Source organism: Filicampus tigris, chromosome 9, assembly GCF_054856515.1.
Source record: "Filicampus tigris isolate MCC_2025a chromosome 9, RoL_Ftig_1.0, whole genome shotgun sequence".
Taxonomy (NCBI): domain Eukaryota; kingdom Metazoa; phylum Chordata; class Actinopteri; order Syngnathiformes; family Syngnathidae; genus Filicampus; species Filicampus tigris.
In genome coordinates this window covers 9,855,036-9,871,406 of record NC_141225.1, presented here as the reverse complement: position 1 = coordinate 9,871,406, position 16,371 = coordinate 9,855,036, and the positions used below count along the sequence as shown (strand labels likewise).

At 39.4% G+C, this 16,371-nt stretch overlaps 1 protein-coding gene across 1 annotated transcript in view; it reads left to right on the top strand.

The window, feature by feature from the left end:
• Positions 1-16,371, top strand: part of ppp1r16b (protein phosphatase 1, regulatory subunit 16B) — a 77,815-nt gene that overhangs the window by 19,656 nt on the left and 41,788 nt on the right. The window contains exon 2 of the mRNA XM_086040315.1: positions 4,549-4,976. Coding sequence (XP_085896441.1) covers positions 4,709-4,976 — 268 coding nt within the window. The 5' untranslated portion in view covers positions 4,549-4,708. The remainder of the gene's footprint in view (positions 1-4,548; positions 4,977-16,371) is intronic.

Below are 16,371 nucleotides of genomic sequence, written 5' to 3'. Positions count from 1 at the left end.
ATTTGGCTGTGTTCACTCCCACAATGGTGCAAACGCCCGTTTGTAATTGTGCGCATCTATGAAAATAGTACAAGGAAGAAAACTCCAGCCATACGCTGCTAGATTGTGCTTTGCACTAGACTTGCGCTGGGCACGAACAATTTTACTTTGTGTCAAGAGAAGCTCTCTAAACGTTCTAATGGTTTCGGCTGTCAACGCTCGAGTCCACAGATATGAATATCAGTAGTGGTAAGTAGATACAACATGGACCTTTCGAGCTGCGTGGCTATGGTGCGGCTAAGCTAACGGGTCAAAGATGTCAGCGTATTTGATGTGTGTGGATAGCAGCCGTTGATAAAAAAGTAAACTTCTCAGTCGGTTGAGAGATTAGCAAGTTATGACTTAATTGCAATGTCCATGCATTGCATTTGATGAGAACGACGATGCCACACCATGATCATGACAATGCAGTCAAACATAGTTACAAACTTGCAGCTGATGTGGCGCACGTAGAGTTTATAGCTGGTGCTAATTCTCAACTTAAGTCTGCAGTCATGATTCTTGTTGAGCAGCAAAAGGTTATTGCGGATCTGAAGAAAGTTACTGCATTCACTCTGAAACTGGAATGGTTCAGTATATCAGATGTGAATGACCAACTTGGATAACGGGATCAACGTCATTTATGGTAACTTCACGTTCATTCCAGCAGACAGCAAGTATACTTTGAAGAATTAGACGCTGTCATTGTTATCGCTAGCGTTAGCCTAGCAACCAAGAGTTAGCACGCTGCCATTTGCCAAATGGGGAAATGGTGCATGCTTAGAGGGTATTTTTTTGTTATTGTGGAGCCCAAAAAGGGAGTCGTAGGAGGTATATCACAGAGAACACTGTATTGAAAATAGTGCTCAAAACTACAAGAGGCTCGAATGATTTTTTTTTTCCCCGCCAAAAAATCTCTTATACTTCACAAATTACAGTAATGAGGAAGAAAGACAACTTCACAAGGAAAAAGTCAATGTTATGAGAGAAAAGAATGATCACAATGCAGTTGTAATATACAAGAAGTGTTAGAAGAATAAAGTCTGTCATAGAGTTATGATACTAAGAGAAAATATCTTAATTTTACAAAATAAGAATTTTAAAGGAATGAATATGAAACATTGCAGGAATCAAATTAAAAAGTACTACTACAAGAATAAAGTTTGAATTATGAGTTTAAATTTTTGAGTATAAAATCCGAATATTACGTTTTTTTTCTTCAGAAGAATAAAGTAAGACATTTGAAATGAATGATGTATGTAATACAAGAATAAAGTTTTACACACATTAAGTAGGGCGGTGGTCGACTGGTTAGCACGTCCGCCTCACAGTCGTGGGTTCGAATCCCCCCCAAACATTATTTTACTGCAATAAAGTTGCAATATTACTGTACAAGAACAAAGTCTTAATATTACAAAATAAATCGTTCCACAAAAAGTCGTATTAGTCCAAGAAAAAAAACATCAATACTACAAGAAACAGACACTAATAGTACGAGTAAGAAATCGGCAAATCACATTAAAGAGTTCACATTTTTTCACAAGAATGAAGTAGTACACCTCAACAATTAAGTTGTATGCTTTTCAACAATTAAGTTGTAATTTTACGAGAATTAAGTAATACATTTTGAGGAAAAAAAAGGCATATCACGTGAATAAATACCTAGTTTTATAATTCCACACGGTGGACTGAATTATTTTATCAATCAAGCAATTAACATTCCCATCTCTACTTTCTTGGCTCTTTTAATCTTTTTTGAAACGATGCATTCAACCTTGCTGCCTTGACAGGAGGAAAAAAGACAATAGCTGTCAGCTTTCGTTTGAAACAAATTGCGAGCCTGCTTCCTTAACCATCGGCCTTAGAAATCATTTCCAATTTGCTTTTTGACTTCTAGCGCTTTTGTTTGTGTGTGTCACTCACTTCTGCACAATCATCACACATACCCGAAGTGATGGTTTGATTTATGACGATAGGTTTCCTGACCCTGTATGCGCGTGGCTGTTTGGCTGCTGCAAAGGAAACCAGACCTAATATCACATTGCACTAGTGGCTGTTGGATTAGGCGGCACGGCAGGCAGCGGGCCAAGTAAGTGGCTGATGATTCAAGCATACGAATGCAGACTTTTTTGTAAATAAGCAAAGAGGGGCTCTAACCGAAGACTTTCTGGCTATCTTGACTGTCATTGTCACAAAGATGCGTGAAGGTAAGGCAATGTCATGTTTTGATTGGAACAATTCTGAGAAATTTAAAAAACAAAATACAAAACAGTACACTTCCTTTGTCGGCGTTTCAAAGTCTTTCGCTTTTTGCTCTTTCCCCGAGTGGAACTTTTTATTGTAGGTGTCGGAAAATTGACTGCACTGCCCTAGTTTCTGAGCTTATCTGTCATTTGCAGCATCCAGGAAGTGGTTAACCTTGGTAGAGTGGCAGTAGACGGACGTCTAAGGCTAACGGAAAATTAAGAATTCAAGCTTTTTTTTCCACAGCCGTTTGGCTAGAAATGGAGATGGTGGCCTATTTTTTAACTACCTGGTACAGTAATTAATTACAGAAGTCTCTCTGAAGGGAGCACGGTGGTGTAGCCGTTGGCGTATTTGCCTCAAAGATGATCGGATTGAATCTCAACTCAGGCTAGATATATTTTACTTATGTCTTGGGGGACAATACAATGGACACTTCTGTAAACTGTTATTTCTTTGTTGAAAATGCAGGAAAGCCAACTTTAGCATTAGCAAAAAAATATTTTGTTGAAGTTTTTTTTTTTCAAAAAGTGTATATATGTATTAATTTATATAGTGTTTGTATGAGTTGAGTGATTAAGAAGTGTCAGTGCTTAAAAAGTGGTTTCAAACCGAATTGAATCATTCCACTCTAAAATATATCGAGATAAGTATCAAATGGTCTTTTATTGGAGAGAAATACTGAATAACTTTGAAGGAAAGGCAACATTTACAGTAACTTATTGACAAGTTCATGTCATGTCATGTCATCTTCTAAACCGCTTATCCTATATAGGGTCGCGGGGAGTTGCTGGAGCCTATCCCAGCCGTCAATGGGCGAAGGCAGACTACACCCCGAACTGGTCGCCAGCCAGTCGCAGGGCACACATAGACACTGGACAAGTTCATTCATCTTGTAAAATGACAAGAACTCATTGCATTGTACCCGCTTGAACTCTGCCACACCCTACCAAAGTCAAACGTAATCCCACAAAATCGAACTGAATCTAATTGTTCCACTTTAAAAATACACTGACCTCAAATCGTAAGTATCCAGATATGAATTGAATCATCCTTTATGGTAGAAATGTACACTCCCACACTTGTTTGGTAGAATTTTGTAAAGTTGTCGTAGTGAAATTATATATATTATATATATATTATATATATATATATATATATATATAGTATATATATATATATATATATATATTATCTATCCATACATTATCCGACCCGCCACAAGGGTCGCACGGCGTGCTGGAGCCTATCCCAGCTGTCTTTGGGCAGTAGGCGGGGGACACCCTGAATTGGTTGCCAGCCAATCGCAGGGCACACAGAGACAAACATCCGAACTCACAATCACACCTAGGGGCAATTTAGAGAGTCCAATCAACTTTCCATGCATGTTTTTGGAATGTGGGAGGAAACCGGAGTACCCGGAGGAAACCCACGCAGGCACGGGGAGAACATGCAAACTCCACACAGGGAGGCCGAAGCCGGGATCGAACCCACGACCTCTGAACTGTGAGGCGGACGTGCTAACCAGTCGACCACCGTGCCGCCCCTATATTATATTATATTATATTATATTATATTATATTATATTATATTATGTTATATTATATTATATTGTATTACATTGTATTATAATATGTGTCGTCTTCCACACCACCAATCCTGTACAGGATCGCGGGGAAGTGCTGGAGCCTATCCCAGCTGACAATTGGCGAAAGGCAGACTACACCCTGAACTGGTTGCTAGCCAGTCGCGGGGCACACGAAGACACTGTCATTGAGTGGGAACTGATGCCACGCTGCCCGAACACAACTTAGGCGTGTGTAACACTACACCATCAGCGTCCTATATTATATTATATTATATTATATTATATTATATTATATTATATTTTGTTATATAATATTATATGATGGCGGCACGGTGGTCGCCTATTTAGCACGTCCGCCTCACAGTTCAGAGGTCATGGGTTCGATCCCTGCTCCGGCCTCCCTGTGTGGAGTTTTCATGTTCTCCCCGTGCCTGCGTGGGTTTTCTCCGGGTACTCCGGTTTCCTCCCACATTCCAAAAACATGCATGGTAAGTTGATTGGACTCTCTAAATTGCCCCTAGGTGTGATTGTGAGTGCGGATGTTTGTCTCTGTGTGCCCTGCGATTGACTGGCAACCAATTCAACAAATGAATAGCATTTTCATTCATTTCAATGGGGAAAGATGATATGAGATACAAGTCATTTGAGTTAAGATCTTAATAATCCTGACGTTTCTCTCTTCGTCGCCTTCCTGTCAGAACTGCAGCTGAAACCATCACGACGACAAGGATGATGTTGACGAAAAGACTGACAGGAGGAGGCCACTGCCGAAGGTGCAGCCCTCGCTAGACCTCCCCCATCTGCATCGCTGTGCCCGCCACCACTACTGCCCCCACCCCATCCCAACGCTTCGGCATCATGGCCAACCATCTGGAGCTGATCCAGGAGCTGCAGCAGCTGGACAAGGTCCCCAGTCTGGAGAGGCTGCGGGCGGCCCAGAAGCGGCGCACGCAACAGCTCAAGCGGTGGGCCGTGTACGAGAAGGAGATGCAGAACAAAAAGCGCAAGGCAGACAGGAAGGGACGCAACGCTAACGGCTACCAGCACGCCGAGGCCAAGAGGCGAGTGTCGTTCGCAGCCAGCGTGGCGCTCTTGGAGGCGTCGGCCAGGAACGACCCGGATGAAGGTAGGACGCACTCTATTGCTGCATTTTCATTATGTGCATAGGGTAAAATTACCTGAAAATTTTGCAGCAATAAAGTTGGAATACTTTCAGCTATCGTGTCATGTCAGAGACACGATAACTCATACCGATAAGCAAAGAAAAGAAAAAAATACAAAGAAAAGGCGAGTAAAACTATGTAGGAATTTTGCAGGAATAAGGTTGGAATACTACAAGGAAAAAAAGTTTTATGATCGATTGAAGGTGTAATATGACTATCAGGGCCTAATTTAACAAGACCCCAAAAAAACATTATGAGGGTTAAGTTTACATTAAGAAACTTTGGATTTTACAAGAACAAAGTCTTAATGTAAGTTTAAAAAAGTTGTGATTTCACAAGAATGAAATTGTAATGTTATGTGAAAGATGTCATGATTTTACAATAAGTCAGAATATTACAATGTATTCTAATACAAGAATACATTTTTCATTTTACAATGAAAAAAAGTTTAAATTATACAACGTCAATTATACAACGTCAGTATCAGAGCATTTTACCAGAATGCAGTTGTATTATTGTGAGAAAGATGTCAAAGCTGTCCAAGAATAAAGGTGGCATATTATGAGAATAATGTTCTAAGATTTTGAAAATTGTTAGAACATGAATAATTTAGTAATTTTACAGGAATAAAGTCATAGTATTACAAGAAATGAGTTCGAAAAGAAGTCAATACAGAAACCAACAAGTATGTTCAAACGTACTTTCAAATACATTTGAACGTATTTGCCAGTCAAAAATGTTTACTCCGCATTGGCAATTCCATGCTTCTGTAAGTCACACTATATTTTGAGAAAATACCTTTTCTGAGAAAAATGACAAAAATAAAGTTGAAATATTTCAAGAGCAAAATCATAATTTAGCAATAGTAATGTTATAAGAATTAAAAATATCATATGAAAAAACAGTAATTTTATAGGATTAGTTGGAAGAGTATATGAAAAAAGTAGAATTATTTTCAAGAATGAAGTTGTAAAATTACGAGGAAAAAAATCGTAATTTTACAAGAATAAACTTAATAACAAGAAAAAAGTCAATTTTACAAGAATGACGTAACATTTCAGGAATTAAGGTGGAAAATTTCAAGAATAACCTACTTATTTTACAAGAAGCTAATAGTAAACTTAAGAGTGTAAAAATATCTTCCTTTTGGAGAGATATTGAGATGATAGTATAAGACTGATGACATGAAATTTGAAAAAATCCGATTCTTTTTACTTTGGGAGCTAACGCTGTATCACTTCAACGTGTGACGGCTGTGGAAGGTCAAATCTCGGAAAAGCCGCATTGAAACAGCTCCTCCAAATTCGGTGTCACCATTCCGAAAATACCACTTAGCTGATCGCACCCACTTGAGCTGCCAGTTAATGAGCTGAATTTGTTCAGCTAGGCCAGTGTTTTATCACCGCGGGAATAATGGAGTTGTCATGCTGAGCACAAACTCTTCCAGCCTTTTAATTAAAATTTCTTTACGGATTGGCGTGCCTGACCCGCCCTCCTTTTTTGGAGATAGTATACTATAAGTGTTTTGCGCTTGGGCACAAACAAAACAAACATTTTGCATCAACTCGACCATAGAACTATAGCAGGCAGTTATCTTTTAGATGTGATTTCTCATTTAAATTCACTTGAACATACATTAGACTGAAGTGTGATAAATGGAGCCGCTGCACATCCTTTGCTTGAGCAAGCTGTCTTCAAAGTCTGGGGAGGGAATATTCTTGTAGAAGTGCACAGGAATCATCAGTTACGCTAAGGCTGCCTCATTTTTCTCAGGTGACTAAGGCTCTCGTGTCATTTAAAAAAATGTAAAGCCATCTAATCTAATCTTAACCAAACAACTTTAACCCTCTTTTGTTTTCTCCACTGTTGTATTTAAAGAAGACACAGGATTAATTTTCCTCACAATTTCAAACAGTTCCCAGGTGCCTTAATCAAAATAGTGAACTACTACACATCCTATCTCTTGTCTCAGTGTTGGGCGAATGGCGAGTATGGATTTTGCCACCATGACAACCGTGATTTCTTTTGCGGGGAGACGTTTATCCTACAATGACAGTTTTGAAATTGTAATGAAGGTACACCGATTTGTATGCATCTCTGTTGCTGCCACGGCAACCACAAATTACTGAGGTCTGATATTATTTGTGGACTTGCCAGGACACCTCGCAAACGTCACTGTGTAATCAATAGTGTCATTTATACAGAATGCAGTATGTTGAAACTCCTTCACAGAAATGCTATATTAATTGCAAAAATATTATGACTATTATTTGTGTATTTTCAAATTTACTGATTTACAAAAAGAATCATCACATTCTTATTTCTTGATTAAGATGCCAAATGATTATTTAATTGCATTCCTGAATAGGAAAATTAGTTTTAGTGGCTGAATATTATGCTTGCAGCATCATGATTTTTTTTTTTTTTATGGATCTGAAGGCCGGTTAACTTCAGGGCACGATTTATTCATTTATATAAATTTTCACTTTTTATGAGATGCTGCTGACACTGGGAACTTCCTGCAATTTTTGTTTTTGTTTGAGTTTAAAACAAAAATCAGTCAAAGCTTAAAGAGGAAGTCAACCCAAACATATTTTTTTCAAGAATGTGTTCTATCCAGGCCCACTAGTTGAGACATTCTGATTAATATTGCATTTGTGGAATATGAGGAATCCATCCGTTTTTAGCCATCGCAGCCGGCGGCCATTTTGTCACTTCTGTCGACTGAAAATGACATCAATGGCTCAGTTTCAGAAAACAGGTGAGCTGTGATTGGTCGTTACCTGAGCCCTGAACAAATGTGATGTTATTTTTAGTCGTCGGAAGTAACAAAATGGCCACCCCCTGAGACAGCTAAAAGTGGGTGCATTTTGCTGCTTAACTCAGATTCCTCAAACGCAATATTAATCAGAATGCCTTGTCTCAACTAGTGGGAATAAAATTTATTGTGGAAAAAAATATGTTTGGGTTGGCTTCCGCTTTAACATTTCAGTTGTATTTAAATTTTGGAAAATTTTATTTATTGTAGACAACTTTAAAGAGCAATTTACTTACTTAGTCCCGCGACCCTTGTGAGGAGAAGCTGTATAGATGATGGATGGATTACTTACTTACTTACTTAGTCAGGTTTTCATTTAACTTAAGACATACTGATGACCCTGGAAGCTAGCAATTTATGTTGCAATTTTAAAATTGCAATTGCAAATCTATTCTCTTATGTCTAAGATTAAAAAGCAAAACCCTCAACATTTTGCAAATTTGAAAAGCTATTTTAACAAACATTCTCAATGGCATTTCAACAAAGTTAAGAGTTTATATTTTCACACAACATTTTGCTGCCAACATTTTCCCTTCTACAGTGGACCGTCGCCGGGATAGTGACCGGGCCGGGCCGCAAATAAGCAAGGTGTGTAGTTCACACCCATTAAGATGCATTGGGGAAAAAAAACAGAAACAAAACATTTTTAACCCCAAAAAGTCTTTAAAAAACACTGACATTCAGTTAGCATTTTCCATGAAAAATAGGGGAATTTTTTTTTTTAATTAATAAAATTTTGAAATAATATTGAATAAAATTTGCTCCAAATATCAGCTCCAAACATTTGTTATCAACATTCTTGACTACAAGGATTGGCCCTGAAAAATAAAAAAAACTACCGGTCAACCACTACTTCTTCATAAATTCTTCATTCCTGTTCAAAACGGAACGACTGCCCGAGCTCCCTGAAATTGAAAGAGTCTTCATTATTCATCATGCTGCATTTTCTTTGCTATGATACATTTGTTGCGCGCTACTTATTTCGGACCTTAGTGTTAATAATTACCTGGCGTAGATAAATTCAACACGCATGTTCAACACCAGACACCTGACGAAGATTTCTCGGCTTTGGTGTCTGCTTTGCATTTGTGCATTTGGCGCGGCTCCATTGATCTGTTTGCCATCAGCGGCTGCGTTAATGAAGGCGACCATGGGAGGATGACTGAGATGAAAGATAGAAAGAGGCAGGATGCGGCCTGGGTGGCAGCTGGATGCTCTTCTAGAGGTTTTCGGGAGGTCAACACCCTCAGCTCTCATCCCCTCAGTTGTCGCCCAAGCCCAGACTGAACGCAGTTCCCTAACATTTTTTGCAAACGCCGCCTTGACACATGAGACATTACGTTCTTTTTTCATCTGATGTGGCATGATTCGGATGGGCGTCATGGCAACGTAACCGTAAACAGACAGATGTACCCGCCATCCTCAAAATACAGCGTCGCACTTGTGAATAACAAGACACTACAAACCAAAGTAATAAAAGAATAGACAAATGTGGTGTAAATGTGGAACATTAAGAGGTGCAACGTGCTGTTCATTAAGGAAAGCCAAAGGGGGCTAGTGGAATAATGCCAAGGTTACCTGCATTTAAACCAATGGGCATGAGGTAATAAATGTAAACAGTGATATACAGTAAAGAGACAGTTAAGAAAATTGGATATGCAGTAGCCACTATATTGGAATCGAGTATTAAGACCTGCAGTGTAAATCCAGCCTCAGGAGGCTGCCGTAATAGTGTCTACATTATGGATGAGCCTGCTGGCTGTACAGAATCACACTAAAGAGGCTGCTTTATAAGGCGGTTTGACTGGAGACTTGGGGTCAGTAAGGATATATTCTGACTTGACATGATCCTACACTTCCTCTCAACGTTTTATCTGATAATACGAACCAAACAATTCAATGGTTGTCCTTCTAAGAGAAATATATGCCAGAATAAGATGCAAATCCAACATGAGAAAACAGAAAAGTTGCGGTGATCTACAAGGTTTCACCAGAGATCTATACCTTAGGTAGAGGTGGGAGTATGACATGTTTTCCGGGTTCTAAATAGGTATTCAATTCCCAAATTTGATTCGGTTCAATTTTAAAAAAATATTTTTTTAACGAAATAAATGACTCATTTTAAAACCAAAAGATGTTTTTATTTTAATATCCGCATTTTGTCCTAGTTAAAAACAGTAACTTTTTGAAACTTTATCCAAAAAAAGCTTTAAATTCAACTAAGAATTTGAATAATTTAACAGCATTTTTATCTTGTTTTCAGTATTTTGCTAATGCCGGGAGTAAACATACAAATAAATAAATCTACAATAGATTTGACTGTTATCATTGTAAATCCTTTTTGTGATAAAAAAAAAAAATGCAATATCGATTCCTTTATTTTTTACATCAGTGCATATTTCAAGCAGTTTAAATATGTGATGATGGACATGAAAGGGTTGAAAGGGAGTAGCTTGCTGCAAGAACAGTAAGTTTTGTAGTGTAGAATAAAGGGAACATGACCCACTACTTCACTACTCCACTACTGCGCGTGTGCGTAGTAGACAAGCAAACTTGCAAGCTGTGAGATACGCAAGGCGTTCTCGAGAGAACACCACAACGGTAAATAATTAGATATATAAATAAACGACTCGCCCACTATTAAACTTAACTGTTGACGATTTTGCTAGTGGAAGTTGTCATGTTAGTAATCTAATCTTGGCAGTTCTAGTGTCAGGTAATTTACCCAATGTGCACATGCAGTTTGTTTACAGCAGAGACATGAGAAAGCGGCTATGGTTAACATGGCGATGCGAATCGATTCGTTTTTTTTTTTTTTTTTTTTTACATCGATGCATATTATAAGCATTTATATTGATATAAAATGCCTATGTTTCAACATAAGTCAGTTTCCAGCTTTAAAAGGAGCTTTAAAAGGTTACAAAGGCAGGTAACTCCCCGCACTGTGTTTAGGTGTCTGGTTGTTATGCTAACACACAAAAAAAAAGGATTGTTTTGACTACATTGTTATGAATAGCAGCATGGCTTGTTGCAGTTTCACCAGTGTGTTTTCACCAGTGACAACAGGCTAATTACACCTCACATACCACTGGCAATTATAACATCCAACTCGATGTTGGAGGAGCCTCAACCTAAAATCCATGCTCCATTTTTAGACGCTCACATTTGCTTTTGGTTCACCGCCTATTTTTCTCCCTTCTTCCTACCATGTCATTTAGCATAAAGAGCACGCAGAAGGAGCGAGTAGATTTTAGGCTCCAGCAACGAGCCAGGCGGCCTCATGGAAGAAGGAGTCTTGCTTAGTTATTTGTGTGCAAATGAGCACTCTCAGGATCTTTTTTGTCTTCTTCTTGTGCCTCCTGTCTCGCTGGAGCGGAGCGGCTCCGCTGCCGAGCATATGGTCCCATGCGAGCGGCACTGGAGCAAGGCGTAATGTGATGTAATTAGAACACATCACTTTGCATGAGGCAACGTGGAGACACCTTGCTGTTGTTTCTTGATCCATGATGGGTGAAAGATCAATGAATCGATTCAGGGATATTTATTTATATTCTTCTTATTCTTATTTTCTTATCTGAACTAAATGAATTAAACACGATGTTGTTGCATTGCAGATCGAAATGACCCATTTTAAAGTGGGAAAGCATTATGGAAAATTGAGTTTTTAATTGCTTGTATTTACTGCTACCATATCAGTGATTGATTTGTGGGATCTGTCGACCTGTCTGGCGCCGAAATCTCAGCTATATATTATCACAGGAAACTGTGATTCACAGTATAGTGATTGTGTTGCGGTTTTTACAGTATACTGTTATGCCCTCACATGTGGGAAAAGAGAGACACCGTTGCCGATGCCCTTGTAGCCTTTTGCCATATTTAACGCCACGAGAACAGTAAAACACATTGAGCACCACTCTGGAGATGCTGTCAGGCACAGCTCACATCCAAACACTCACACCCCATCGGGGTCCTGCCTCTTGAAGCTGCACCCAGGCACTGCAGTATAACCAGAATTCTGTGCTTGCAAGTTTTTTGAATGTTTAAATACGTTTACAGTGACTCAAGAATTGGGTTTTTAACAAGTATGTTTAAAGGATGTTATGTTTACTTTTTTGTATGTTCTCTCTATGTTGTGCATTTTCCTCTATAGCAGATGGGTCTGGACTGTCTCCCACCGATCAACTGTGTTCACTGTAGTTGGGTCTGTGGAGTACCTGGCCACCTATTAAAACTCATTCAATCCCAAAGACATATTTATATGTCTTTGCACGGTCCAGCCATTCAATCGCAGGAATTTGTTTATGTTTTTTTCAAATGTTTTCAAATGTTAGGGTAAAAGAGGGTCTGAAAATGCCTGGTACTGAATCAGTGTGAACCCACACAACCCAATAAACCGTTTGTGAGATATTTCTGAAATCACATTTATGAGCGGGTTGTTCTCAATTTTGCCAAATTGTGTCATCATTTGGCCAATTTACATAAAATACCATGTTGAACTAGCTATAGGCTGGGTGAAGATCTGCCATTTTCACACCGTCTGGAAACACTACATACTGTAAACTTTGAGATGCACTGAGTGGATGCTAAGGTTTGTCCTAGCTAGCAGTGTTAGCTTAGGATCAGTGGAACATACTCGATTGCTCGGTGATGCTGTTGACACAAAGGGTGTTGGGTGTTTGGCGACATTCCCTCTGCATGTAACACATACATACACCATCCATCCATCCACTATCCGAACTGATTTTGGTGGCTTGGGGATGAAATGCTGCCTCCACAAGGGAAATTAAAAGCCATACTGTCCGTATATGGGCTCAAATGCTCAAATGACATGCAATTGCAATAGATGTTTCTCTCTTAACAAAGACAATAATGCTCATTTTAGATTGACACTGCGGGAGAAGTATTAATTATAAGCAGAGAGTGGTATTAATCACAATGCCACATCCAAAACAGCTGCATGCAGAAACAATTCAGCAAAACATGCACAATTGATCAGCTAACTGACCAGAACTTATTGACCAGAGCTTATAGACCATTTGCTGTGTTTGTTTATTATCGTTGTGGTTGTAGCTTGTTGTCATGTAGAGCCGCACTGCATCACACCGAGAGCTGCTTCTAACATCTTGTTACCATAATTAGAAGCACGAGTGGGGGCAAACTGTACACTAGTAGTGGCTCTCCAAAAAGACCCCTGCAGCTGCTCCTGCCTAACACGATTCTAATGGAATTGGACCAAGACCAGAGAAGAGAGAAGCTTGTTATCCGTTTTAATTCTTCTATCAGCTCTCATAAATAGAGCAGAGATTCATGAGCTCAGCAAAGATGGCGACCATTAAAGTGGATGAACGCCCATATTGTTTATTAGCAGGCAATATAGTCAAAAACGGAGGCTCTTCTTTTTTATAGTATGGCAATTTTTCTTCTCTTATCTGCACAGCTAAGTAGCGATCCGTGACAACAAGGAACCAGTTTACTAAGCATATGCCACCTTTGAACTTTGACACTGTTGCATAAGATGCACACTCCAGTGCTACAGTTATTTGCGTCACACCTGTAGACCCCACTCTCCCCACACCAGAATAGAAGATTATGACTCTTAGTCAGCAATTTTCTTGTACTTTGTAAATATCTGATTTATAAACAGAAAATGCTGAAGATGATACTTTGTGTTAAATTTCCGCCATCTTGCACATCTTTCACTCTTTGGACATTCCACACCACAGGATAATTGCTCAGGACAATCTTTCAGAGACTTCCAATAATCTGTCTTTTGCTCTCTTTAATTAGAAGATGAGGAAAAATGCTCAAATGTGTCCCAAATTACCAGTATGTGCGTACTTGGGCTATCTTCAAATGTATAATTTGGTTTTCTGGGCCAAGGCAGAAAATAATACATTGTGCATTTTGCATTGTACACGTGTTCCTGTCATAATAAAAAGGCTATCTGTTGGTTGATACACAGACAAGCCTCAACAATAGGACCGCCTCCACAATCTAATGAGATGTAATACAAAAGCTGTATGAAAAGTCCAGCCTGCACGAGGATAACAATGATCAGTCCTGATTCGCAGTCATATTGTTGTGGCAGGTATGGTGGTATTCTTTTACTAGTCGAGACGTCAGGAAAAAAATCAACAATGACCCTAAACACTATACTTCCTCAAATAGTGAACATCCCTCTAACAGGTGTTGTGCTGTAATGAGTCAACCACTTAAGACAATTAAGCTCATTGTACCTCAAATGGACTATTTTGTCCTTGCAGAAAAAAAAACAGGTAGCTTTTTTGTAAGGTAGCAGCTTTGATGTCATTTTCAGTCGACGGCAAGTGGCAAAATGGCTGCCACCTGAGATGGACGAAAACGGATGGATTTTACTGCTTAATTCATATTCCACAAACGCAACATTAATCACAAGGCCATGTTTCGACTGGTAGGCCTGAATAGAACATTTTCTTGTAAGAAATTGTTGGGTTAACTTCCCCTTTAAAGTGTGAAGAAGTACATAATGCTCCCCTTAAAACATCCAATTTTGTTTTCACGACATACACTGACCACATCCTTTTCCATATTCATGAAATCACCCGACTCAAGATGGGGAGCGTTCAGGCAGTTTGCTTTCCCTTGTCGTGCGGTTGTCATTGACTTGATGCAATGAACATTATGCGGCAGTTGATTACTGAAGTGTCATTCGGTGCTTGAAGCCACGCCGCCGTTAGTACTTTGAGATAAAATGTATCCTTGTGCCTATGACATCTATCACACTGTGTCAGGATTATCGCCGTCTGAGTACCAGCCTTAGCCTGCAGACTGCTGTGGAGTAGAGCAGCTATGTTTTAATTATGCTCTGTCAGCCTCAACACTAACATGACTGTATTTTCCGTTGATTCCTTCATTCCCTCCGTGATTAGCTTCAGTTTTTTATGACTTCTCGAGGCAGCCTCAAGGCCAGCTCAACTACTTTCTTTCTTAGTTTCCTTCCTCTAATGCTTTGTCTTCATAAATTAACATTCTGGTAAAGGCTCCTCCAGACGTTTGCCGCTCTGTTGACTGGCACGGCGAGTTTATGTGGCTCAGCTCGGGCAAGAGCGACTGACTCATTCGGCTCACGAAACATCATTTAGGATTACTGAGACCAGAGTGACGTTTTTTGCTTATTCAGTCGCATCATTTAGCAAATGACTGGCCCGTGTAAATGTGACACATCAGTAATGGGCTGTTTATTATACTTGAGCGGTTCACTGATCCCTTCCATCATTGTGTCCTTCACTTTTACAGTCGTTTGCAGCACTCGTTTTCATTTTCCTTCGTTTGATTGCGTTCTCATAGAATCAACATTATTAGCACTTAGCCAGGATGTTTGTTTGTGAGCAGGATTACGCAAAAGCACTTTTTGAGTGTCTGACGTTTTCCTTCATTTCCCAGTCAAAATGACACACATGGGCATATGGCGTATTATTGTTTAGAGGCATTTAGTGGGAGTCAGACCATTCAGGAAAGTGGGACATGAACAGTGGACTGTAGAGGAAGCTACTTTCCAACCAATTATTGGTACTCTAATGATTGACATGTAAATTGACCAATGACTGAATTTATAGAAACTGAAAAGACCAATAGTGTGTTTGTCACACAGATTTACAGATTTAGACAATACAGTTCCATGTGGGCGCTTTTAGTATGTACACCCATTGAATAACATCACAGCCTCTTAGTGATTTACAATGATTAAAACGTCGGCCAATGACGTGTACCGGCAGTGGGTCTGTTTAGCTTCCCTCTTCCTACTTCCATGGAAACTGAGGTCACCATGGCCGCGGGCTCCTTAGCGGCGGTTCTCATTTTGCATCATCACAGCTGCCACTATGGCCGAGGGCTGGAGGGTAATCTGGTTGATTCAGGGTCTAAAATGTTTATGTCAGTCAGAGCGGCGGGGTGGGGGTGTCAGTGATCTCGACTCCTCCCCATCTGCGACCTCATATCGGTACCCATTTTGTTCCTAGTTGCAAAATACACCAATCATATCTTTTAAATTGAACAATTGTGCCTTAAATGACTGACACACACTATTCCCTTGTTCTTTATGAATAGCCCCTCCTACCCGGCCATAATCCCAAAATAGGATTTTGGATTATCCAACGAGGATTAGGCCTCACCAATCCAAACCAAACTAAACCACACCAGAATGCCACATTAGTGGGAACCTGAAAGGTTATGTTAAATTCCAGAAGCACAAAAAGTGACTAGTATTGTCAGTCATTGGAAACCTCTTTTGCATTTGATGTAACATTTAACAAATTGACTGTGATGCTGATCAAATATTTCAGTCAATTTGTTTGACCTGCTGTGCATGATTCTGATGGTATGAAACCAACAATAGAGTTTTATTGTTATTATTATTATTATTATTGTTATTATTATTATTATTTATTAGCAAGTGCTCAAATAGTCTCGAAACAAATGCCCCTTCCCCAATCAGTCGACATCAAGTGGCAAAATGGCCGCCACCTGATACGGATAATAACGGGTGGTTTTGCTGCTATCCC